At 53.7% G+C, this 22,914-nt stretch overlaps 2 protein-coding genes across 5 annotated transcripts in view; one reads left to right on the forward strand and one right to left on the reverse strand.

The window, feature by feature from the left end:
• The window catches only part of TDRD9 (tudor domain containing 9), a 93,407-nt gene extending 84,015 nt beyond the window's left edge, over positions 1 to 9,392 (reverse strand). The window contains exon 1 of the mRNA XM_029950794.1: positions 9,036 to 9,392. Coding sequence (XP_029806654.1) covers positions 9,036 to 9,230 — 195 coding nt within the window. The 5' untranslated portion in view covers positions 9,231 to 9,392. The remainder of the gene's footprint in view (positions 1 to 9,035) is intronic.
• A 278-nt stretch (positions 9,393 to 9,670) lies between these two features.
• Positions 9,671 to 19,741, forward strand: ATP5MPL (ATP synthase membrane subunit 6.8PL). 4 transcript variants are annotated; one of them, XM_029951095.1, is made up of 5 exons: positions 9,671 to 9,762; positions 11,845 to 11,997; positions 17,870 to 17,993; positions 18,802 to 18,825; positions 19,481 to 19,741. In XM_029951095.1, exons 3-5 carry the CDS (start codon positions 17,870 to 17,872, stop codon positions 19,513 to 19,515), a joined length of 183 nt encoding a protein of 60 aa, XP_029806955.1. In that variant the 5' UTR covers positions 9,671 to 9,762; positions 11,845 to 11,997; the 3' UTR covers positions 19,516 to 19,741. The 4 variants fall into 4 exon arrangements, with proteins under 4 accessions (XP_029806955.1, XP_029806956.1, XP_029806958.1 ...); XM_029951098.1 differs by lacking the exons at positions 9,671 to 9,762; positions 11,845 to 11,997 and adding exons at positions 14,697 to 14,769; positions 17,115 to 17,198; XM_029951097.1 differs by lacking the exons at positions 9,671 to 9,762; positions 11,845 to 11,997 and adding exons at positions 16,843 to 17,024; positions 17,115 to 17,198.
• Positions 19,742 to 22,914: the final 3,173 nt, after the last annotated feature.

Consider the following 22,914-nt stretch of genomic DNA (forward strand, 5'->3'; position numbering starts at 1 on the left):
TGAGGAAGAATGAAATACGGCCATTTGTAGCAAAGTGGATGGACCTTGAGGGTGTCATCCTAAGTGAAATAGGTCAGGCAGAGAAGGACAGATACCATATGTTCGCATTCATAGGTCTAAGAGGAGAGACCTGGCAGGGGACCATGGGGAGAGGGAGGGGGAAAGAGAGCAGGGAAGAGCGAGGGACACAGATCAAGGGAGACTACTGAATACTGGAGACGATCCATGGACTGAAAGGGGAGGGGGAGGAGGGGAGGGGGTGATGGTCATGGTGGGGGGCACTTGTGGGGAGAAGCACTAGATGTTATATGGAAACTAATTTGACAATAAACTATTATAAAAAAATAAAAAATAAAAAATAAATAAAAAGATATAATCTGGAAGTTGACCAAAAAAATAAAAATTAAAATAATAAAAATTAAAAAAAATAAAAAATGTGCTGGCAGTGCAGAGTCTGCTTGGGATTCTCTTTCTCTCTGCCCCTCCCCTGCTTGTGCTTGCTCTCTCAAAATAAATAAACTTAAAAGAAAAAAAAGCTACAGTTGTTTCTGGAAAATCTACAAATCAAATAGAAATTTTAACACAAACTTCCTGGACATTAACCGAGCCCATTCTATACACTAGGCTGCTCACAGTACCTAGAGTTGGCGAGACAATGAGAGACACAAACATCAGGGGAGCGAATGCGGGAGATACTTACCAGGAAAGCTTCAGGCACGTTTTATAAAGAGAGAGTATTGGCTCAGTGGCTAAAAGAATTAGCTAGAAAATGATGAGGTGCAATATACATTAATCACACAAAACTACTCCGCATATCTGACACATCATAAGCTCTCAAAAGTTAGCGTATTTTTTTTAATGTTTATTTTTGAGAGAAAAGGGGGGAGAGGGAGAGAGAGGGGGAGAAAAGGAGAGAGGGAGAGGGAGGGAGAGAGAGAGAGATAAAATGCACACACACACGGGAGAAGCAGACAGAGAGAGGATGACAGAGGACCCAAAGCAGGCTCCGTGCTGTCAGCACAGAGCCCAACACGGGGCTCAAACTTCTGAGCCATGAGATCATGACCTGAACCAAAGTCGGATTTCTTTTTTTTTTTTTTTAATGTTTTATTTATTTTTGAGAGAGAGACAGCATGAGCAGGGGAGGGGCAGAGAGAGAGGGAGACACAGAATCCGAAGCAGGCTCCAGGCTCCGAGCTGTCAGTACAGAGCCCGACGCGGGCCTCGAATCCACGAACCATGAGATCATGACCTGAGCTACCCAGGCGCTCCCCAAAGTCAGATTCTTAACCAACTGAGCCACCCAGGAGCCCCTCAGGAGTCAGCATTATTAACTAGCCCAGTCCATTTAATAATGTTAAAATCACTCTTTCACTGCATACATGTTCTCATTTAGTCCTTACCTTGAAAGTAGTATTACTCCCACTTGACACACGAACAACCAGCCTCAAACAAGTTCAATGGCTTGTCCGACCTCAGTGGACAGCAGAGCCAGGGACTGGCATCCACCCGTCGGGCCCTTGCCCCACCTCCAGCCCCAACCTGCCCCGAGCTCCGAACACACACAGTCAGTTGCTCACCGGACACCTCCTCTCAGACACCCACAGGCAACAGAAGTCACGGAGGTTCGTTTGCTGAGACGACAAATACACAGCAAGAAAGGGACACAGAAATCAAAGCAACACATGTACACACAGAAAAGCACGGCTCTTCACACACTTCAGCTCAGTAAACAACAGCGCCAAGGAGCCATCAGCTCTACGAGAATCTCAGAGCCATTCTTGATGGTGGAGGAGCCAAGAACACATCACAAAGAAGTAACGTTTGGGGCACATGGTGAGCGCCTTAGAGGAGAAAGCCGTGTTGAAAGTGACTAAGAGACAGACACAGGAGGTGGGGGAGGGTTTCTGCAGCTGCCGAGGCCCCTGGAGGGCTGAGCTCGGGGCAGACATCTGGACAGCACCCTGAAGGCAGGCTGTCACGGGAGGAACAGGGCAGAGAGAGCGGGGAGAAGACAGGCACTCGGGCAGAACCGCAGAGACAGAAGCCCTAAGGTGGAAGTGAGTTTGGGGTCTTCAAGACACAGAAAAATGCCAACGTGGCCAGAGGGCAGCAGCAGATTGGGCAGATGTCACGGGGCGGGGGATTCAGCCACCAGAGCCCACACTTAGCCTAAAGACAATCAGCTACAGAGGCCTGCACATTCAAAAAACCTCAGGTGGGAACGTTCACTCAAGAATTCGCTCATTCGCCAAATATTAATGGATCATCCACTTCATGCCAGGCATTCTTCCAGATGCTAGAATACTGGGAAAGGGGGAGGGGGCAAGCATGGGACTAGGAGAATAAAAATAGAAGGCTTTTGGGGCACCTAGGGGGCTCAGTCCATTAAGTGTCTGACTTCGGCTCAGGTCATGATCTCACAGTTGGTGAGTCTGAGCCCCACTGGAGCCCGTTTCGGATTCTGTGTGTCTCTCTCTCTCTGCCCTCCCCTGATCATGCTCTGTCTCTCTCTCTCTGTCTCTCTCTCTCTCTCTCTCTCTCAAAAATAAACAAACATTTAAAAAAATAAATAAAAGGCTTTTACAATGATCCAGGAAAGAGCGGGTGACTTGTTAGGCCAGGCTGGTGAGAGCAGGAACACTGACATGCGCTCTTATTCTGGAAACATCTGCCAGGAAACTCTGACTTCACCGGACTGGCTGCCCTCAGGGAAACCAGCTGAGGCCAGAGGAGAATGGCAGGTAGGAAGCCGCCCCCTCCAGCACGCCGCCGGAAGTGCGCAAGAACGGGGACCTCCGGCGCAGGGCATCCGTGCAAACACGCGTCTGGCTCCGACTCGAGGTCAGGCACTGCGCCGGGGGTGGAGGCTCAGCGACAGAACGTTCCCTCAAGAAGCTCTTGTGCGGGGGGGGGGGGGGGGGGGGGGGGGGGGGGGGGGGGACAACCCAGAGCAACCCCCGCAGTACTACGAGGTGCGGGTGCGCGGCAGGAGACAAATGGTTCTCTCCAAAGGGGAGGGGCCACCCGCCTGGTTGTCCCGAGCCTTCCAGATGCTCCTTCTCACTCTTCCTTGTTCCGTCTTGTCAACCTCCAAACACTCAGGGGGGGGGTCCACGCTCGGGTCCTTGGGCCTCTTCTCTCTGCACGCCCCCACAAGGATCCACCACCCACAGTCTCGGTGAGCTCACCAAGGTTTCGTTAAGCCTTAAACTAAACCCCCAAACATCTAACCTCAATTCCAGACTGCCTACATTTACTGTTAACTAACAGCAATGTCAAGTTCACGTGTGCAAATCAAAAGTCTCCCCCTACAGCAGCTCCCCCTGTAGTCCTGCCTTGCTCAGTAGATGGCAACATGTTCCAGCGGCTCAGCAGGAACCTTGGTGTCTCCCATTACTGCTCCCCCACGCGTGCTCTGTGTCTGATCCAGCTACAGAGCCCTTCCCTGGGTCCTAGGAATACATCCAAACTGCAGACTGCGTACCTCCTCCAGGGCCACGGTCCTGGCCTGACCCACCACCCCCTCGTCTTGGATGATGCATCCGTGAGCATTCTCCAGAGAAACTAAACTAACAGGTGTGTATATGTAGAGAGAGATTTATTTTACGGAATCAGCTCATAAGATTATAAAGAAACTAGTCCAAAATGTGCAGGCTAGGCCAGCAGACTGGAAACCTGAGGAGAAGGTGCAGTCCTAGTCTGAAGGGACTTGCCAGAATTCCTTCTTGCTTTGGGAGGTAAATCTTTGCTCTAGTCAGGTCTTCCACTGATTTGATGAGGCCCACCCACAACTTGGGTGCCTTACTCAAAACCCATCAATTTAAATGTTCATTTCAGGGGCACCTAGGTGGCTCAGTTCGTTGAGCGTCCGACTTTGGCTCAGGTCATGATCTCACCACTCATGAATTCGAGCTCCACTTCAGGCTTTGTGCTGACGGCTCAGAGCCTGGAACCTTTTTTTTTTTTTAATGTTTTTTATTTTTGAGAGAGAGAGAGAGAGAGAGACCACGTAAGCAAGGGAGGGTCAGAGAGAGAGGGAGATACAGAATCCGAAGCAGGCTCCAGGCTCTGAGCTAGCTGTCAGCACAGAGGCTGACACAGGGCTCAGACCCACGAACCGTGAGATCATGACCTGAACCGAAGCTGGTCACTCAACCAACTGAGCCACCCAGGCACCCCTGTGTCTCCCTCTCTCTCTGCCCCTCCCATACTCATGCTCTGTCTCTCAATAATAAATATTTTTTTAAGAAGTTCATTTCGGGGCGCCTGGGTGGCTCAGTCGGTTGGGCCTCCGGCTTCGGCTCAGGTCAGATCTCACGTTCGTGGGTTCGAGCCCCGCGTCAGGCTCCGTGCTGACAGCTAGCTCAGAACCTGAAGCCTGCTTCCGGTTCTGTGTCTCCTTCTCTCTCTGCCCCTTCCCCTCTCATGCTCTGTCTCTCTCTGTATCAAAAATTAAAAAAAAAAACCATTAAAAAAAATTTATTAAAAAAAAAAAAAGAAGTTCATTTCATCCAAAAGCTCCTTCACAGAAACATCCAGAATCATGCTGGGCCAGGGGCACCTGGGTGGCTCAGTTGGTTAAGCATCCGGCTTCGGCTCAGGTCATGATCTCAAGGTTCATGGGTCCAAGCCCCGCGTCGGGCTCTGTGCTGACAGCTCAGCGTCTGGAGCTGCTTCAGATTCTGTGTCTCCCTCTCCCTCTGCCCCTCCCCTGTTTGCACTCTATCTGTTGCTCACTCTCTCAAAGATAAACATTAAAAAAATTTTTTTTAATCATGTTGGGCCAAACATCAGCACAACTGCGCAGCCGAGGTGACACATGAAGTTGATGCCGCAGATGAGAGCAGCGGACTCTTCCCGGACCCGTTACCGCCCTGGGCCGCCCCAGTCCGGTCCACACAGCAGTGGTCTCGCCAGAGCCAGAAGTCACAGCACCCCGCGGCTCTGCCCAAAATCCCAAGCGCCCTCCAATGGCCCGCCACCAGCCTCAGATGAAGCAGCCAGGTCCTCCCTGATTTCAGAGAGAACTGTGGACCCAGCTCCGTGCCCCCAGGGCTCCCCTAGTCTCTCTCGCAGCCACTCCCCTTCAGTGGCACTGAATTACATACAGAATACTCTAATTCATGAGAAAGTAGTCTCATGAACTAAATCTGTTACACAGACAGAAAGCTATTTAAAAAGCATGGCCTTGGGCGCCTGGGTGGCTCAGTAGCTGGAGCCGTAGGCTTCAGCTTAGGTCATGACATCACAGTTCACAGGTTCGAGCCCCGCGTCGGGCTCTGTGCTGACAGCTAGCTCAGAGCCTGGAGCCTGCTTCAGATTCTGTGTGTGTGTGTATGTGTGTGTCTCTCTCTCTGACCCTCCCCTGCTCGCGCTGTCTCTCAAAAATAAATTTTAAAAAAAAACATTAAAAAAAAGCATGGCCTCTGTGGTGAACACAGAACCAGACCCCCAGCGGATGGGCTCGTACGCACACTAACAGGTGTGCAAAGCCTACACACCGAAAAGCAACAGGCAAGAAGGGAAAGGTGTAAACTCTGGAGTCAGAGACATCCATCCTACGCCATAATAAACAGGTGGACGGGGGTCAGTTTCGCGACTCACCTGCTCTTAGCTATAAAATGGGACTCCCCTTTCCGTCAGGACAGCCTGCTGTGCTGCCTGTCACCTGACACGGTGCTCAACACAGCGGGCACACAACTTGCCTGAGAGATACCAAGGAGGAAAAACTGAATCAGGTCAAAGGGACCACCAGAGATGGAGATGTGAACCAGGGAGTTTGCATGAGAAAGCTTTCTCGGGGACAAAGCGCTTGTTAAGGTGCTAAAGAGTCTGGTATTTCCTAGTTTTCTTCTTTGTTTTTAATGCTGCTGGTCATTACCCACACAACTCGTAAAGCTGACTGAACAACGCTCTCGTGGACTGGGCCCCAGAGACTCAACGCAAACTAACCGTTTCCTGACTGTCCCTCCCCGACAGTTTGTGATACCCTACACTTAAAAACCTGTCTTGCTATGTCAGGTGTTTTCTCACCAACGTCAAAACCTCATTCAAACTCTCCTTTCTGGGAAGACCTCAGTCAACAAGCATCTGAGCAGCCACTGTGTGCCCGCCACCGCGGCGGAGGCCGCCTGTACGGCCAGCTCGCCCTCCGCCAACCCCACTACCTCCGCGCCGGCCTCCCGGTGCCGCCAGAGCGCCGTCACAAGTTCGGCAGTCAAGACAACACAAGTTTATGAACCCAAGCTTCTGTAAGTCAGAAGGACGGGCGGACTCACGTAGGTCCCCTGCTTAGAGTCCCGTAAGGCCAAAACCAGGCGTCGGCAGGACTGCATTCGCTACAAAAGGCTCATTCAGGGTCACTGGCCAAATTCCGTCCCTTGAAGTTGTAGGACAAAGGTCCCCGTTTCCCTGCTGGCCATCAGCCGGGTTCCCATCTTTGCTCCTAGCTGTCCACATTCTCCTACTTCCTTTGGGGTCCGGTCTAACACCAGCTGCTCAAGTCCCTCTCCTGTGGCATATCCCTGCTTTTAAGGGCTCGTGTCATTACACCACCCAGGCAGTGTCCCTGTTTAAGAGCCTATAACCTTAGTTACACCCGCAAAATCCCTCTTTCCTGTAACAGAATGTAGTCGCGGGCTATCTTCGGAGGGGGTGGCAGGTCATTCCACCTACTGTGACTGTTTACTTCAGGAAGTTACTGGGCATGACACTTCACTACCCAAGTCTGTTTCCTCAACTACAAAACTGAGATGATGCCACCAATCTCAAGGGGTTATTTCAAAGATGCAGACACGAAGCTGTGTCTGAGTGCCCGCTGCCTGGCAGCCTGAGAAACGCATGTGGTCAAGGGGCCAGGGAGGGCCTTTCAGCGTAGCACTGCTCAGATCGAAGCACTACAAACCAATCTCACTGTCATGTGCCCATTTATTGTTACACACAGAAGTTGAAACATTTATGGCGATTTTAACAAGTAACTTTATGTGAGAAGTTAATATGTTAAGTGGGGCTTATATTTTGTCTATTTTTTCTCATTCCATTATTCTGAAATTTAATTTGTATTGATTTTTCAAAGTCTCAATCCATGAAGGACTAGAAATTGAAAAACCAGTTCTTAGTAGTTAGAACATTTACATCTACACTTTCAGTTTCTGAAAAGGTCAGTAATGATTTACTTCCACTGCCACAGTAAGTTCTGCAGAAGCGACACAGCTCCACCGCTTGCAGCAGAGGAGCGCTCTGAGGAGAGTGTAGCCTACAGGACTCCTGGCCAGAGTCATTCCAGGGAAAAAAGTGCAAAACTGCAACAGAACAGCCACCCTAAAGCTACACAAGGGGGGGCCTGGGTGGCTCAGTCGGTTCAGTGGCCGACTTTGGCTCAGGTCACAATCCCATGGTTCGTGACTTTGATCCCTGTGTCCAGCTCTGTGTTGACAGTTCAGAGCCTGGAGCTACTTTGGATTCTGTGTCTCCTTCTCTCTCTCTGCCCCTCCCCTGCACATGCTCTGTCTCTCTGTCTCTCAAAACTAAATAAAACATTTAAAAACTTTTTTAATTAAAAAAAATAAAGCTGCACAAGGGTCTCTTTGTCCCCTCCTCCAAGAAACAAGTTTACCAAAGACCCCAAGCTGTCCTTGACTCTGCAAAGGCTTGAAGCAACTCCATGAAAACGTGATGGGGCCAGCCAACAAGAGTAACTTTTTCAAAAACTAAAAGACGAAAACCACCCTCTCAACTGTAAAGGTGTTGAACACGGTGGGGGCGGGGGGTCCAGGCACTGACACAGACACTCCAAGATGCCAGTGCTCCCACACCGGCCCCTCTTACAGGGAAGCACGGGTTCTGGGCGCCGCACCCGGGTCTTCTAAAGACAGATGGCCTCCTCTTTACTTTTTATTTCCACCAAAATCATGTGGACAGATGAACCAAGAGCAGTTGCTTAAGCTAAAAAAAAAAGTGGGTGAAGGAGCGTTAATAAAACTGAAGAAAGATCCAGCGTTCCAGCTTCTTGGTGCTCGTTCACCCACATGGGCTGAAAATTCGTGACCCACAAAAACCTGCCAGAGAGGTTACCACACCTTCACTGTAACTGCCAAAACTTGGAAGCCACTGGCATCCAGAAGGTAAATGCACAGACTGTGGAATACTAGTCAACACGTTTACCAAAAAAAAAAAAAAAAAAAAAAGCTATCACACCAGGCAAAAAAAATATGGAGGAAACTTAAACACACACTACAAAATCAAAGTAGCATATCTGAAAAGGCCAAAGAGGTGTGATTCCAACTATGAGACATTCTGGAAAACGCAAAAACAATGGATCCTGAAAGGATCAGCGGTTGCCAGGGTTGGAGGGGAAGGAAAGGGTGAAGAGATGGGGCACAGAAGGCAGTGAAACAATTCTGTACGACGGTGGGCACAGGTTCATGCACCTGTCCACGACCCCAGACCACAGCACTCGGAGTGAAGGCTCAAGAATCACCACGGACTCTGGGTAATGACAACACCTCCACATCGGTTCTTCACACGCACAGCACCAACGACACTAAAATAAGACATTAACAACACGGAAACGTTGGTGGGGGTGGAAGAGGTACGTGGTGCTTTCTGTAAATCTAAACTTCCCTAAACAATGGTCTATGAATAAAAAAAAAGAAAAAGAAAAACTTAAAAAGGGAACCTAACCGAGCCTGCGTCACTATGTCGCGAGCCTACGTCACTATGCTGCCTGGGAAATCAGGGGCATAGTCCGGCAGAGTCTGGCGCAAGAGCTCCGCCTCTCCCTCCCCCCACCCCAGGCCTCGCCCTCACCCTTGGCAGCACCAGAGCGCAGCCCCACCCCCCAGCCGCAGCCCCACCCCCAGCCTCGCCCCCACTGCTGGACGCACCCCCACTCATGGCAGCGTCTGGGCACCGCACCCAGCTCTGGACGCACCCCAACCCCCAGCCGCACCCTCACTCCAACCCTGGCCGCACCCCCACCCCCGGCCGCGCACCCCTGACCTAACGTTGCCACCCTCAGCCTCCTACCTCACAGACGACGCTGGCTGGGCCGGGGCCTGGGCCCCGTCTGCGCGGCCGAAGCTGGGCTTCGCGGCCCTGCGCTGGGCCCCCTCCCTGGCCGCCTCGGCCGAGAGGGCGGGTGGCGAGCCGAGCAGTTCCACATCCGTCACGGTCTTGCCGATGGTGAACCAGTCGTTAATCTGGTCGAGGGTGAGCTTGCGCAGCATGCTCCCGGCCCCGCGAGGACACCACCTCAACCGTCCGGCGGGGCGGCGGGAACAGACGACGCCAACAACGCGACTGCGCGTCGTCGTGGGGACGGCGGGAACGCGGCCCCGCCCCGCCGGGGCCCTCCAATCAGAATGTGCCAGCGCCCCGCACGGCCGGAACCTCGTGCCGCCGGCCCCGCCCCCCCACGCCGCGCTAGGCCTGCCGGGAGCGCTGGCCGCTCTGCTCCTGCGCCAACGCAGCGGCAGCGTAGCTGTTCCGCACGTTGGGGAACGCCTGGGCTGCTACGGCGGCCCTCGAGTCGGCGAGGTGAGCCCCTCAACGCCACCCTTCGCTCTGGGGGCCTGGGCCAGGGCATCAGCGGATCCGGGAAGTGCAAGAATTTGGTCTTGACCCGCTCTCCACGCGTTCCCTCTGGGGTTACGTCATCAGCTTGGCGCTCCAGGCAGTCAAGGGCCAGACATTGATACAGCACCTGCTGTGTGCCAGGCCCGGTGCAGAGGCCAGAGTTCCACACTGAGAGACCTCAAGGTAGGGGCTGGAAGGCAAACCGGAGAAGGGGTTTGCGTGTATGCTGTCCAGGGAAAGGACAAAGGAAGGGAGGCAGCCCGGAGAACAAGAAAAGGGGCATGATTGTCTACCAGCCATCATTTGGTCGGTGCTAAGCCTAGCATGGTGCGGGCTCTCTGGAAAGCACATGTGAAAGAGCGCATGGAGGGCATCAGGAGGGTGGTCCTGACCGACGTTGTGAAGTCGAGTTAAGGACTAGACAATGCTCCAAGAGTGGCGAATAGAGGTCAGTTTGAGAACAGTGCAGACAGTAGTCAGACTGGGGGGGGGGGGCGTTGAGCTTTGGATGTTTCACGAAAAATGAGCCCAAGGGGGCGCCTGGGTGGCTCAGTCAGTTAAGCGTCTGACTTTGGCTCTGTCATGATCTCACAGTTTATGGGTTCGAGCCCCGTATCGGGCTCTGTGCTGACAGCTGAGCCTGGAGCCTGGTTCAGATTCTGTGTCTCCCTCTCTCTCTGACCCTCCCCTGCTTGTACGGTCTCTGTCTCTCAAAAATAAATAAAAAGCGAAAAATGAGCCCAGTATGGTACTTGGCTGGGGTCCCACGTCCTGACCACACCGCTAGTTTATATTATTGAGCTCTGGGCTTCTTGATCTCTAACTTTTCCAAACACAGCAGCCTGCAAAAGGTGCCCCTCAACCCACACACCTTTTGGCAACGGAAAAGCACCTATTTTTCGATAAATAAAAATGTAATCACAAAGTCATTGAAACTCTTCAGATGTCATTCGGCACTGACTAAAAAATACTGTAAGTTCATAGTTTATGTGAAAGCTGGAACATGTTCTAAATCTCACAAAATGCATTGAAACCACTTCCAACAACTGAAACTCACATTTGTGTTTCCTGGTATGTTAGGGATCCCACACTCCATCATTCCTTGTCTGTGTCACAGTGTGTTTTCAAGTGGAAGTTGCTTTTTTTTTTTTGAGTGGGCTTTTTCTTTTTTTATTTGAAAAGAGTTGACAGGCAATGTTCCGCTGGTTTCAGGTGTGGAGCACAGTAATTCCAACCACTGTGCGGTTCGCTGTGGCACCGCTGGAGTGGCCACATCTGTCACCTCAGCACTATCACAGTATCTTCGCCTAGACTCCCTGCGCCGCGCCTTCTATTCCCATGACTTACTCATTCCACAGCTGGAAGCATAATACCCTGAAGGTCCATGCATGTTATTGGAAATAGCACAATCTCCTTCTTTTTAGGGCTAATGTTCCAGTGTGTGTGTGTGTGTGTGTGTGTGTGTGTGTGTGTGTGTGTGTCTTCCTTTTTCATTTGTCTATCAATGGACACTTGGTTTGCTTCCATATCTTGGCTGTTATAAAAAAAAAATGCTGCAATAAACATAGGGGTACAGGTATCTGTGATTTTGTGGTTTGGGGTTGGGGGCACCAATACCCAATATTAGAATTATTGGATCATATGGTATGTCTATCTTTAATTTTTTGAGGAACCTCCATACTGTTTTCCACAGTGACTGCACCAATTTCCTTCCCACCAAGTGTTCAAGCGTTCCTTCTCTCCAAGTGTTTCTCTCACCAACACTTGCTATTTCTTTTTTATTTTAGCCAATTCTACCGGGTGTAAGGTGATTGGAAGTTTTTTTCTATGTTCTTTGAACCTTTTGGGTTACATTACTATCTCCTTCAGTCCTCTTGAGTTTTGAGGGTTTTTTTGAAGTTTATTTATTTATTTAGAGAGAGACAGAGACGGAGTGAGTAAGGGAGGGGCAGAGAGAGAGGAAGAATCCCAAGTGGGCTCCACACCATCAGCACACAGCCCGATGGGAGCTCGAACTCATGAAACAGCGAGATCATGACCTGAGCCAAAACCAAGAGTTGGACGCTTCACCCTGAGACACCCAGGTGCCCCTTGAGTTTTGAGTTTTTAACCGCAGTTTAAAGACTGTCTTGATGCGTGTGTGTGTGTGTCTGACTTTTCCAGTTCAGTTTCAAAGTTTGTTCTCATTTAATTGCCATTTTCCTGACTACTGGTTAACACTGTGTCATCACAGACTGAACAGCTTTGACCTCTTTGTTTGCTCAGTGGTTGTTGGTGCTTCATACTCAGCCCAGCTCGTCTTGCCTTCCAGTCCAGCGCTGGAAGAGACAGCTTGACAGTGCTCACCCGGAGCGGGTAGAAGGTCATCTGGGCGGAGGCGGAGGACCTGTTTGCATTCCCAGAAGGGACAGCACGCAGGTGAGGCTGACAAAGACGCTGATGCCATTCAGCGCTCCTGACACAGTGGGAGAAGCTGCGTGCGCAGCCTTGGCCTCTCTGACGGTCTCGGCCACACGGCGCAGCCTTCTGCACTTTGCAGAAACCTGCTGCAGTGGCTCTATCTTTAAACAATTTGTTTCCTTTGAAGATGTGTTTTTCATAGGGTGTTTTGGATTTGCAACAGAAGACCTGAAAATTCTGTCCATCTCAAGGGGAGTTTGAAGTTCAAAAGCTGTGTTGTCTTGAAATAGATTGTGATGATACTTGTGAGTTTTCCCTAAAGGCTTGTTTTGTTGTCCATCAGCAGCCCGTACCTTTTGAGAGTCTACAACGTTCCTTTTCTAGGACAGTGGCTCCCCAACCTGGCCCTTCTCTGAAGACCCCTTTCTACTCTCAAAAATGAATGAAGACCCTAGGGAACTTGCATATTTGTGGGTTACATCTACTTTATTAGGAATGACAACTGAGCCATTTTGTTTATTAATTCATATTTAAACAATAACCTATTTGATGTTAAAGAGAATATTTTTATGAAAAGTCACTCTGTGTGAGAAGAGTGACACTTTTGCATTTTCCTAGATCTCTTAATGTCTGCCTCTGTGGAACATAGCTGGATTCTCTGCTCTGTTCTGCGTTCGTCCTGTTGTGACATCACAAGTCAGCCTCTGGAAAACTCCACTGAATACTTGTGAAATAATTCAGTGAAAAAGACAAATAACGTCTTACCATTGTTACAAAAATAGTTTCAACACCCAGAGGCCCTTGGAAACCCCCAGACCACACTTTGAGAACCACTCCCCTAAAATAGCAAGATTTTCAACTTGTGAGTGCAGCTTTCATTTGATCCTAAGCTTTTTTTCCTTCAAAGCAGGACCACGCTCACTGCTCTTCCTTCCATAGCCCTCATCCCTCCCTCTGAGCTCATTTCCCTTCTGCCTAAATAATGAACGTTGATTTTATTTTTTGTAAAGGACTGTGGATCTACTGGTGATTATTCCTTCAGTCTTAGGTTATCCAAAATGTCTTTATTTCACCTTTTTTACTGAAGCCGTTCTATATGCATAGTATCCTAGATTGGCAATTAAGATTTTTCTCCTCATCTTCACTTTTCTATGGTTTTATTTTCTGTGGTATTTATTTTTATATGGTTTTATTTATTTCAGAGTGTTGGTCTATTTTCACTTACCAGACTGCTGGGTTTCTGTAAGGCTTTCTGAGTCTTTGGGGTGGTTGTTTCCCCCCATCACCTCTGGAAAAGTCTCCGCCAGCCATGATCTCTTCTAGGACTTCTGCGCCATCTCACGCTCCTTCCTTCCGAGATGACATATAGGAGCGACTTTTCTGCCAGACCCCGTCTCTCATCTCCTCTTCTGTCTCCCTGTGCTTCTGGGTGGTATCTTGGAATGCAGTTTTCAATTCAGTAATTCTTCAACTGCCTAATATGCTGCTAAAGCTAACCAATTTCTAGCTGGCTTTTTTTCCGATCGTCTGAGTGCTTTTTTGTTGTTGTTGTTTATTTCTTAGAATTCCCAGTTTTCTTCTGAAACTTTGTCTTGTTTATTTCCTTGCACATAGTAAGAGGGTTGTTTTCACAACCTGTGTCTTTGGAGTCCAGTTGTCTGTTGACTAAAATTGCCATGCACAAGATAGCTGCATAAAAATATGCAGAGCAGGGGCGCCTGGGGGCTCAGCCGGTGAAGCTTCCGACTTCGGCTCAGGTCATGATCTGACAGTCGGTGGATTCGAGCCCAGCTTCGGGCTCTGTGCTGACAGCTCAGAACCAGAAGCCTGCTTTGGATTCCGTGTCTCACTCTCTCTCCACCCCTTCTCTGCACACTTTGTCTCTCTCTCTCAAAATAAAATTAAAGACAAAAAAAATTTTATGCAGAGCAAAACATTTAATACACAGAAATAGCAAGAAAACGGGAGGTGGGAGGATGGAGCGGACACTGTGTTGGTTCAGTTGGATGAGCCTCCGACTCTTGGTTTCTGCTCAGGTCATCATCATCCCAGGGTCGGGAGATCAAGCCCCGAGTGCGGACCCTGCTTAAGATTCTCTCTCTCTCTTCCTCTGCCGCTTGCTACCCAGAGTATGTACGCACGTTCGCTCTCTCGCTTGCTCTCAAAAAGAAAAAGAAAAGAAAAGAGACTACTGGGGGGCTCAGTAGGTTGAGCGTCTGACTTTGGATCAGGTCATGATCTCTGGTTCTTGAGTTGAAGCCCCGTGTTGGGCTCTGCGCTGACATCTCAGAACGTGGAGCCAGCTTTGGCCTCTCCCTCTCTCTGACACTCCCCCCACCCTTCGCTCGTTCTCTTTTCTTACTCTCAATAAATAAATAAATAAATAAATAAATAAACATTGGGAAAGAAATCCATTCTCGGCCTTAATACAGCAAATAAAGACGGCCCTTTTTCAGGTAGACGCACTGTTGGGCTTTGTCCAGGACCTTCCAAGTTTCAGCACCGGTAGTCCCGCGACCGGTACACAACCCACCCTTTAGTCACCTTGTCCGGGCAAACACGCCCAGGCCGCCTTGGCCAGCCCCTTCCGCTGGCGCTCCGCCAGCTTGCCGCACCGGGGCGGCCGCTGGGGGCGCTGTGGGGCGCAGGCACGGCCGGGAGGCGCTCTGGCCTCCGAGCACCGCCGCTCCTTCCGCCTTCCCGGCGGGCCCCGCGCGGTGCTTGCGCACTCGGTGACCTCTCGTTGGCCGTGCGGGTTGTGGGGACCTGAGCCTGGGGTCAGGAGCCGAGGTGAGTGAGGGGGCATCGGGGCCCGCGCGGCGCGGGACCGTGGGCGGTGGGCGGGAGTCCCGCCCGGCCCCCGCTGACCTTGGGCTGCAGCCCCGGGCCCGGGAAGGGAGGCGGTCCGCGCGGCCCCGCTGGTTGCGGGAAGTCCCGCCGTCTCCTTCGGCCTGGACGCCGCGCGCGCCCCCCACCGCCGGACTGTTTTCACGAGGGGCGCTCGGGCGGTGACAGCGTCGGCCACCTGCCTGAGGTCGCGCAGATGCTGCTGCTGGAGCTCCTGCCCAGCGCTTGGTATCCTTTCTCCTTGTACCTCGGGTTTCCTTGCAACGCACTGGTCTGCAGGTCACCAAGCGGGGGGGGGGGGGGACACAACGGGGTCACAGGGATGGCTGCTGTTGTAGGGAACTCGGCCTGTGAATCCCCATCCGGCCTCAGTCTCCCGTGGAAGGTCCCGGAGTAGGTCGCTGATACAGAGTGAGTGCTGTAAAACCCGCAGGGACAGTGGACTCGGATGGGCAAAGTGGGGGCTCACTTTACTAAATATTGGGAACATGGCACTTGTCCAGCCAAACAACACAACCTTGGCCAAAAGGAAAGCCGGGCAAGAGTGGGTAGGTATTTGTAACACTGTTGAGTCTCAGATCATTTTAGAAGAGGAGACAGTGCTGGGCCCTGTGCAGAAAGTCGGGGCAACTCAAGTGTCTTCAGCCCCGTCGCCCCAACTTTGCTCTCAGAGTACTCTGCTGGTTTCCGTCTGGGTCTTCATCTAGCCTGAGGGCCAGTCCTTCAGTTCTCCGGCTTAGAATCCCAGTAGCTTAGTACTGTCAGCCGGGTGGTAGTAGCACTTCCTCCTGCTGCTGCTAAGGCCTCTTCCTGAGTTTTCCTTCCACACCAGCCTGGCTCCTTTGTGGTTCCTCCTTGCAGGCCGTCCTGAGCCCTGTGGGGCAGGCGGGCATACCCCGCATCGCAGAAGGGGGACCTTCTGAAAGGATGACTTTGAGGACTTGCCCAAGATGGGGAGCAGGGCAGACGAAGCTGGGATGGGCACCTTGCCCCGTCGGAGGCTGGAAATACCTTCCTTCCCGGTCACTGCTGGGCTCAGGGAGGAGGGGAGTGCTCTCGGTCCCCTGAATTCTTCCCACCTGGGGGTGTCAGAGGCCTCCTCCGGTCCCGTCTGGGTCTTCTCAGGCGCCTCCTAAGAGCAGGGTTGTTGGTTTCTTGGCCCCTCACGCTCTGACAGCATCTCAGCCTGCGGGAAGACGAATCTGGGGATAAGCCCCAGGAGGAGGTCACGACCACATCCTTCAAGGTCACGCTTGGGTCAGGGGCAGGGCTGGCCGGCCTTGATGATGGTGCCTCAGCCCAAGTACGGCAGTCCTTGGAGCAGACTCTCCTGGTGACGAGGACTGGGGGCCTGGGGGGGGGGGGTCACAGACCCTCCTGTGTGATGGCTGGCCGTGGCCTCTAGGTAGCCGCCGTGTCGGGGTTAGGGAGCGGTGCGGGGGGTACGCGCCTTGTGAGCGCTGTCGGGTTTCCCTGACGAGCTGAGTTCCTCACCAGGCCCCCGACCACCCAGCCCCCCTTGCCTCCCACAGTCCAGCCGTGCTGTCTGATGTCACAGCTCTCGGTACGGCACACCAGGCTCTGTTAGCACTTGTCCTCGTCAGAGCCCTCGGTGGGTGGGCAGGGTCTTTATCCCCGCTTTACAGAGGAGGGAATCAGGCAGAGCGCGGGTGGGCACGTGGGCGGGCAGCTGCTGTGACTCCCCCTCCTGTCCTGGGGCCTTGGCGCACGCGCTGCTCTGCCAAGGACACCTTCCTCCCAGGTGCTCTGACTCCTGAGAAGCCGGTCTCTCAGCCCCCAGCCAGGGCCTGCCGCCTCGTGCGCGCTCAGTAAGTAGTGCTCATGCCGGGGAGCACGGAGTCCACGACGTGCAATTCTGCCGCGCAGCCTCTGGTGATGTGAAGGGGCGACAGGCCAGGCTCTGGCCGGGGCGGGCACCAGCGGCGGCACCGATTGAAGCTGGAGGAACGGTTTCTCGGAAAATGCGAGGAACTTGAATCTAGTTATTCCTGACAGCGATTCGAAGGAGTGTAGTTCAACACCTCACTTCAGACGTTACAGCTTAGATGAAAACGCGGGCACCAAGCTGTAGAGTCTGTAATAAATTGTGTCATCAGAAGCCGTGCTTTGAGACCTGCGCATAAAAGCAAACTTTGTTACACATTTGATGGCTTTTCTCAATCAAACCCAGTGATTAGGTAAATATTTTCATTCATCAAATAAGTTAGGTCATAACTGAGCTCTTAGGAAGTAACCACGTCATCCTTCACTGTCTGCTTTGCATTTAGCAGCAGACTCCGAAGCTGAGATACACCTGAACGCTGGGGCAGAGCGAATAGACCCGTATTGTGGAACTGAAGTTTGCTACGAGGGTAACATTTAAAGTTCTCACACACACCAAGTGAAGTGACAGAGGTGGCCGTTAACTGGGGGGGGGAGTCTTTTCACGACGCATGTCAAGTCACCACAGTGCACACATTAGATGTCCTCCAGTTGCGGGGCGCCTGGCCAGCTCTGCCCGTAGATCATGGGACTTGACCCCAGGGTCGTGCATTCAGGCCCTATATTTATCTTACAGTTTTATAGATCAGATATACATCAATAAAGCTGAAATTTTTTTAAATGGGGGTCCTGGGAGCCGATTGGCATGGGTCCAAGCCGGGTGCAGGTCTCGTGAGGACCTGTGTTCTTTTTCAGCTCTGAAAGCTGGGAGTTCTTAAGGTGATGATGCAGGCATGCTAGTTCTTCAATTTAAAGAGTGTAAAAAAGATGGTGTGTAATTTGGGCACAGCGTTCATGGAGACTGGCTGTCCGAGAGGGAACGTCGGGCGGTGCGGGATGGCACAAGCTGGGGACTCGGGAGTGAGGGGTGGCGGAGCACCAGGATGGCCACAGCTGGCAGCCGCGGGGGGTGGGGTGGTGGGGTGGTGACTGTGCAGTAGTTGTAGGAAACAGGGTCACATTTAGGAATGTGTGGGAACGCTTTAGCCAGGTAGCTTTACAGTGATGGTCATGGTAACACGTATTTTGTGTTCCTTTTCAGATGCTTCAAAGCCTTATTAAAAATGTTTGGGTCCCCATGAGGCCCTACTATACCCAAGTTTACCAGGAGATTTGGGTAGGAATGGGGCTGATGAGCCTCATCGTTTATAAGATCAGGGCTGCTGGTAAGTTTCTCTGTATTCACTCCTTAGCACTCACGGTGCAGATTCTTTTCAGAAGGAATCACGATTCACGGTGTGAAGGAGCTCTGGTTCTTCCCCAGAAGGGACCAGAACCCTTTGTTAAAGCGCGAGGAGCAGGGCGCCGGGGGGCCCAGGTGGGTAAGCGTCCCGACTCGGGCTCCGGTCACCATCTCGCAGTTCATGAGCTTGAGCCCCACGGTGTCAGCACAACAGAGCCTCCTTGGGACCTTCTCCTTCCCTCCCCGCACGCAGCACACTCTCTCTCTATTCAAAACAAATAAAAAAGCGTGAGGAGTGCTTGTCAGCTGTAAGAGACGTTTGGGGACAACTGGGAAAATCTGAATAAAGCCTTGACGACGGAGCTGTGAGCTTCCTCAGGTGTCACGGTGGGACTTCAGACACGCAGGCGGTGTCCTAGGTTCCAGGAGCCGCGGGCTGCCGCAGTCACGGGGCGTGGCCTCGCCTTGACACCAGGTGACCGCTTGGTCCTCAGTGGAACAGAGATGAGCCGCAGCCCTGTGTTAACAACCACCTGGCTTAAACGGCAGCCCTGGGTTTGGGGGGCGCAGAGCCCTGCAGGTGCAGGAGGGCTGGTTAACTGTCCACAGAGCATCTTGGGTGGAAACTGCACCACCTCTTGGCTGTGAGACCCCCTAGTTTCTGAAAGCCTTCTGGAACAGCTTTATGCAGCTATGAGCTCTTCAACCAAATACTGATTTCAACGATAGGTTGACTGAAAACATGTTTATGAAGCACTGATATGACCAATTTTTCTTTCTTTTTATTTCAGATAAAAGAAGTAAAGCTTCAAAAGGTAAGACTTTTGCTTCTTAGCATGGATGGGGAATGAAAAACCCCACCGTGCCTTTTCAGGACAAGGCGTGTCAGTGTCCTGTGGTGTGTGTGCTTGTCACTACCTAAGGTCGTGAGTGCAGGGGGGCGCGCGGAGACCTGCAGCTCGCCGCGCCTGCTGGGGAAGAGCTGTGAAGTTCTCACAGTCTGAGTGTTCGAAACCGTTGCTCACCCCCTTGGGCCAGTAAGACTGGGAGTAATAGACAACCAGGAGAGGGGGAGGGAGCTGAAGCCGCCAGCAGGGAAGGGGAGGCACGGGGCAGCGGTGCGGGCTCGCCGCCCTGGGCACCACATGGGTTTATGCCCAAGCCCTGGACACTGCCCTCTGTTTCCCAAGTGACGGTGACACGAGCCCGGGGAGGCCTCACAAACCCAGGGCTGGCTCGTGACCCCTGGGGAAGAGACCCTCCTGCCCCTCCGTCTGTGCTGCCGGCTCGCGCCCTGTGCCCTGGAGACACGGGCCCTTAAACGTGGCAGACGCCCCGTGTAGACATGGCCCTCCAGACTTGTCCGTGGCGTTGAAAACCCACTCTCAGATGCGCCAGTAGGTACAGCGTACGCTGTCTCCTGTTTGTTTCTTTTTTCCTCACTCAACAGTTGTGCTTCTCTTTTCAAAGGTTCGAGTCCTGCCGCCGCTCACGGTCACCATTAACCAGCCTTACTGGGAGCAGCACCGCAGCGTCTGGCTGTGACCCGGCAGCTCTGTTGGGTGGGGGCGTGGTGTTCCCTTTGTGGCGTGAATAAATGGAAGTGTGCGACCGCCTGTGCCCTTGGGCCCCCCTCCCTGTGAGCCGTCCCGTCCTCGGTCACCACAGGGGTCCGGGGCCGGGTCGAGGCCGCCACCCCTCTGATGCCCAATAAATAGTCGTGAGCCGTGATTCTGCTGCTTGCTCGTGACCTTGCTGAGCCTGGGCTTCCCCCATGGAGGCTGGAGGCGGCGTCAGCTCACCGCACTCGAGGCTGGGTGGGGGTGGGGGTAAAATGCCAGCCAGCGCCTGGGGGCGTGGTCGTTGGGCATCCGACTTCAGCGCAAGTCCTGATCTCATTTGTGGGCAGAGCCCGCTTCCCCCTCCCCCCTTGTCCACCGCTGCATGCTCGCTCTTAAAAAGCAAACTAAAATACTGTAGGATTAAGGTAGGAGATCACGTAGTGGGTGAAATTTATAAGCTCGAAGAGATTTTATCGGGAAGTCTCTGGTAAGGCAAAGTACATAATACCTAAAACCTGAGGGGCGCCTGGGTGGCTCAGTCGGTTAAGCATCTGACATGATTTTAGCTTAGGTCAAGATCCAGAGTCCTGGGATCAAATCAAGCCCCACGCCAGGCTCCGCCAGGCTCCGCCGGGCTCACTGATCATTTCTTCTAGTTCGGCGAATATCAATACTGCACAGTGTTTGTCTCCATTTAAGACAGTCGCCAAACTGCTCAAGTCGCACCTTTTTTTTAGAGAGAGAACGCAAGCTGGGCAGATGGGCAGAGAGAGTCCCAAGCAGGCTCCACGCTCAGCGCAGAGCCCGACGTGGAGCTCAGTGCCATGACCCTGGGATCATGACCTGAGCCAAAATCAAGAGTCAAGGCACTCAACTGACTGAGCCCCCGGGCGCCCCTAGAGTGACACTTGTAAAAGGGTTCCAAAGCAGTAGGAGGAGAAGGAGGTCTGATCCTGAAATGTGGAACCTGGCGGGTTGGTGGGGGGCCGGCGTCTGTTCCAGCCGGATCCTGGGCCGGCCCCGGATCTCAGGGCTTTCTCATGAGGGCAGGGGCCGTCCTGGGTTCCGTGTGGGTCTCCAGCACATAGTGTCCCGTCTGAGCGCAGTCTGGGCCTGACGAGTGGCCGCCGCTCGCCGCGGGTCGTGTGGATGCAGACGGAACACCTGCCTCAGCCTCCCCGTCCGCCCCGCGGCCCTTGGCGGAGCACAGGGTGGGCTCCAGAGTGTTCTATGGCCCCAGGGGTGCCGGCCCTGAGGCCGGGGGAGGGCGGGAACTGGGAGGAGACCCCAGTGTTCTGATCCCGCTGGTCTGGGAAGCAGCCTGAGAACTTGAATTTCTCATCATTCGCCCAGACGTGCTGCTGTCTGCTGTCTGGGGACCATGTTTTGAAAAGCCCTGCTGCGAAGAGCACCCCTGGGCCCTTCCCCACCAGCGCCCACCCGCGCCCCCGGCGGGCGCCCCCCCCCCCGGGCCCTAACCCACCCGCGCCCCTGGCGGGCACCCACCCCCCGGGGCCCTTACCCACCAGCGCCCGCCCGTGCCCCCGGCGGGCACCCACCCCTCAGGCCCTTACCAGCGCCCCCAGTGGGCACCCCCCCCCAGGGCCCTTACCCACCAGCGCCTGCCCGCGCCCCCGGCGGGCGCCCACACACTGGCCCTGGGCTGCGAGGCTTAGCTCATGCAGCCAGAAGGACCAAATTAGGCGGAGCAGCGGCCCCATTTTACAGCCAAGAGAGGCAGTGACAGCCAGAAGTCAGCTAACTGGCTGGGGCTGGGACTCCGAGCCTGCACTTGCCCAGGGGACCGGCCCCCGAAGCTGACCGGGTCCGCAGCGCCGGCCCCAGGGGCACACCCCCTTTACCGCCTGTAGGTTCCTTTAGTTCTCATCTGGGTAAACCAGCGTTTTGCCAAAGATGCTTCTAAGCCACCTGGAGCCCGTTGCCTGTGGCTGCTGCACCCGCAGAGGGGGCTTGGGCGTCGGGGGGCTTCTACGAAGGGCCTTCGCTTCTGTGAGGACACTGAGCAGCCCCTCTGGCCTGGTTACCTGTGACCACCTATGACACACAGAGGCCAGTGGGAGGATGTCAGAGGCAAATGCCCCCTCCCACCCCCGCCCGAGACACTGCCAGGGGTCGGCGTGCCTGTAGAAGTGGAGCAGAGCGGTCGCCGAGCCAGGCCAAGTGCCTTCCTGTCCCCATAAACCCCCAGCGCGAGCATTGTGTTTCGTGGTCAGAGGAGGCTTTTGTTGCCTGCCGCTCCCCACTGAGAGTCTGGACAGTCCCTCCTGGCTTTGGGAACAAGCTGGTGGCCCAACGCGGCCGGCAGGGGGAGCCAGAGCGCGTCGGCAGCACGCCGTCCCGCAGCTCCCTGTGGGTGACGGCCGGCCCTGTGCTGGGCACTGGGGAGCCCCAGGAGGGCAGTGCCCGCATACAAGGCCGATGCCGACACAGTGACCTCACCCTGGGAGGGAGCAGCCGGTCTCCACAAGAAACAAGGAGGCATTTTGTCCTAAACCCACACATTGACCCCGTCCCGGCGCAGCGCGGCACTGCTCAAGGTGAGCGCCAAGTGACCTCAGAGGCAGACGGAAGAGGGCACAGGTCTGGGCATCTGCAGGTGGGACTTCAGACAACGCGCCTTCACTCAGCCTCACAGGAGCCTCCAGGAGGAGACACGTGTTTCTTGTCGCCATCCCAGGGGCACCCTGCGGGACACCATGGACGACTCGGTTCCTGTCACCCTCCGCAGGGTCACGTCTCTAGAACCGGCGGGTCCCAAGTCCCCAAGTGCCAGCCCCATGTCCATCTGCTCAGCTCTGACTTTACCGGGACCCCATTTCACAGACGAAGAAATGTAGGTCTTGACTGCACTAGACTTGACTGCACTGGAGGGTGACTGGCTGGCTACCGAACGGGCCGTGCCAGGCGGAGCCAGGGTTCCGCCTGGGACCGTCTGCTTCAGAAGCAGGATGTCCAGATGATGAGCTCACAGCCCCTTTCCTCCCGGCCTTCAGCGTCCAGAGAACAGACCTGGCAACGAGTAAGTGTGACACGCAGCAGCCCGCGCAGTGGGCGTCCGTGTCCGAGGCGCCGCCGGAGCTCAGGCCGAGCATCAGCGGCCGGCACCTGCCCCCCAGCCAGCTCTGGCTGAGATCCTTATTCACACGACCCTCAAATTATCCCCAGTGCTTTTAGGGAAATTCGATCGTGGGCTGGATGCTAAGTGGTACCAAAGAACCCATTTCATCAGGGTTCTTGTTCCAGTACTGGTGTGGTTATTGAAGGTGTCCACGGTGCGGACGAGCAGATGCAGGTGAAAATGTGTAGCGGCAAAGGGACTGC

This window comes from Suricata suricatta, chromosome 9, assembly GCF_006229205.1.
Source record: "Suricata suricatta isolate VVHF042 chromosome 9, meerkat_22Aug2017_6uvM2_HiC, whole genome shotgun sequence".
In the NCBI taxonomy this organism is placed as follows: domain Eukaryota; kingdom Metazoa; phylum Chordata; class Mammalia; order Carnivora; family Herpestidae; genus Suricata; species Suricata suricatta.

Coding starts and splice junctions, on each gene's coding strand:
- ATP5MPL (XM_029951095.1), top strand. CDS start 17,870: ATGCTTCAAAGCCTTATTAAAAATGTTTGGGTCCCCATGAGGCCCTAC. Junction 17,994..18,801: donor TTATAAGATCAGGGCTGCTG/GTAAGTTTCTCT, acceptor TTTTTATTTCAG/ATAAAAGAAGTAAAGCTTCA. Junction 18,826..19,480: donor AAGAAGTAAAGCTTCAAAAG/GTAAGACTTTTG, acceptor CTCTTTTCAAAG/GTTCGAGTCCTGCCGCCGCT.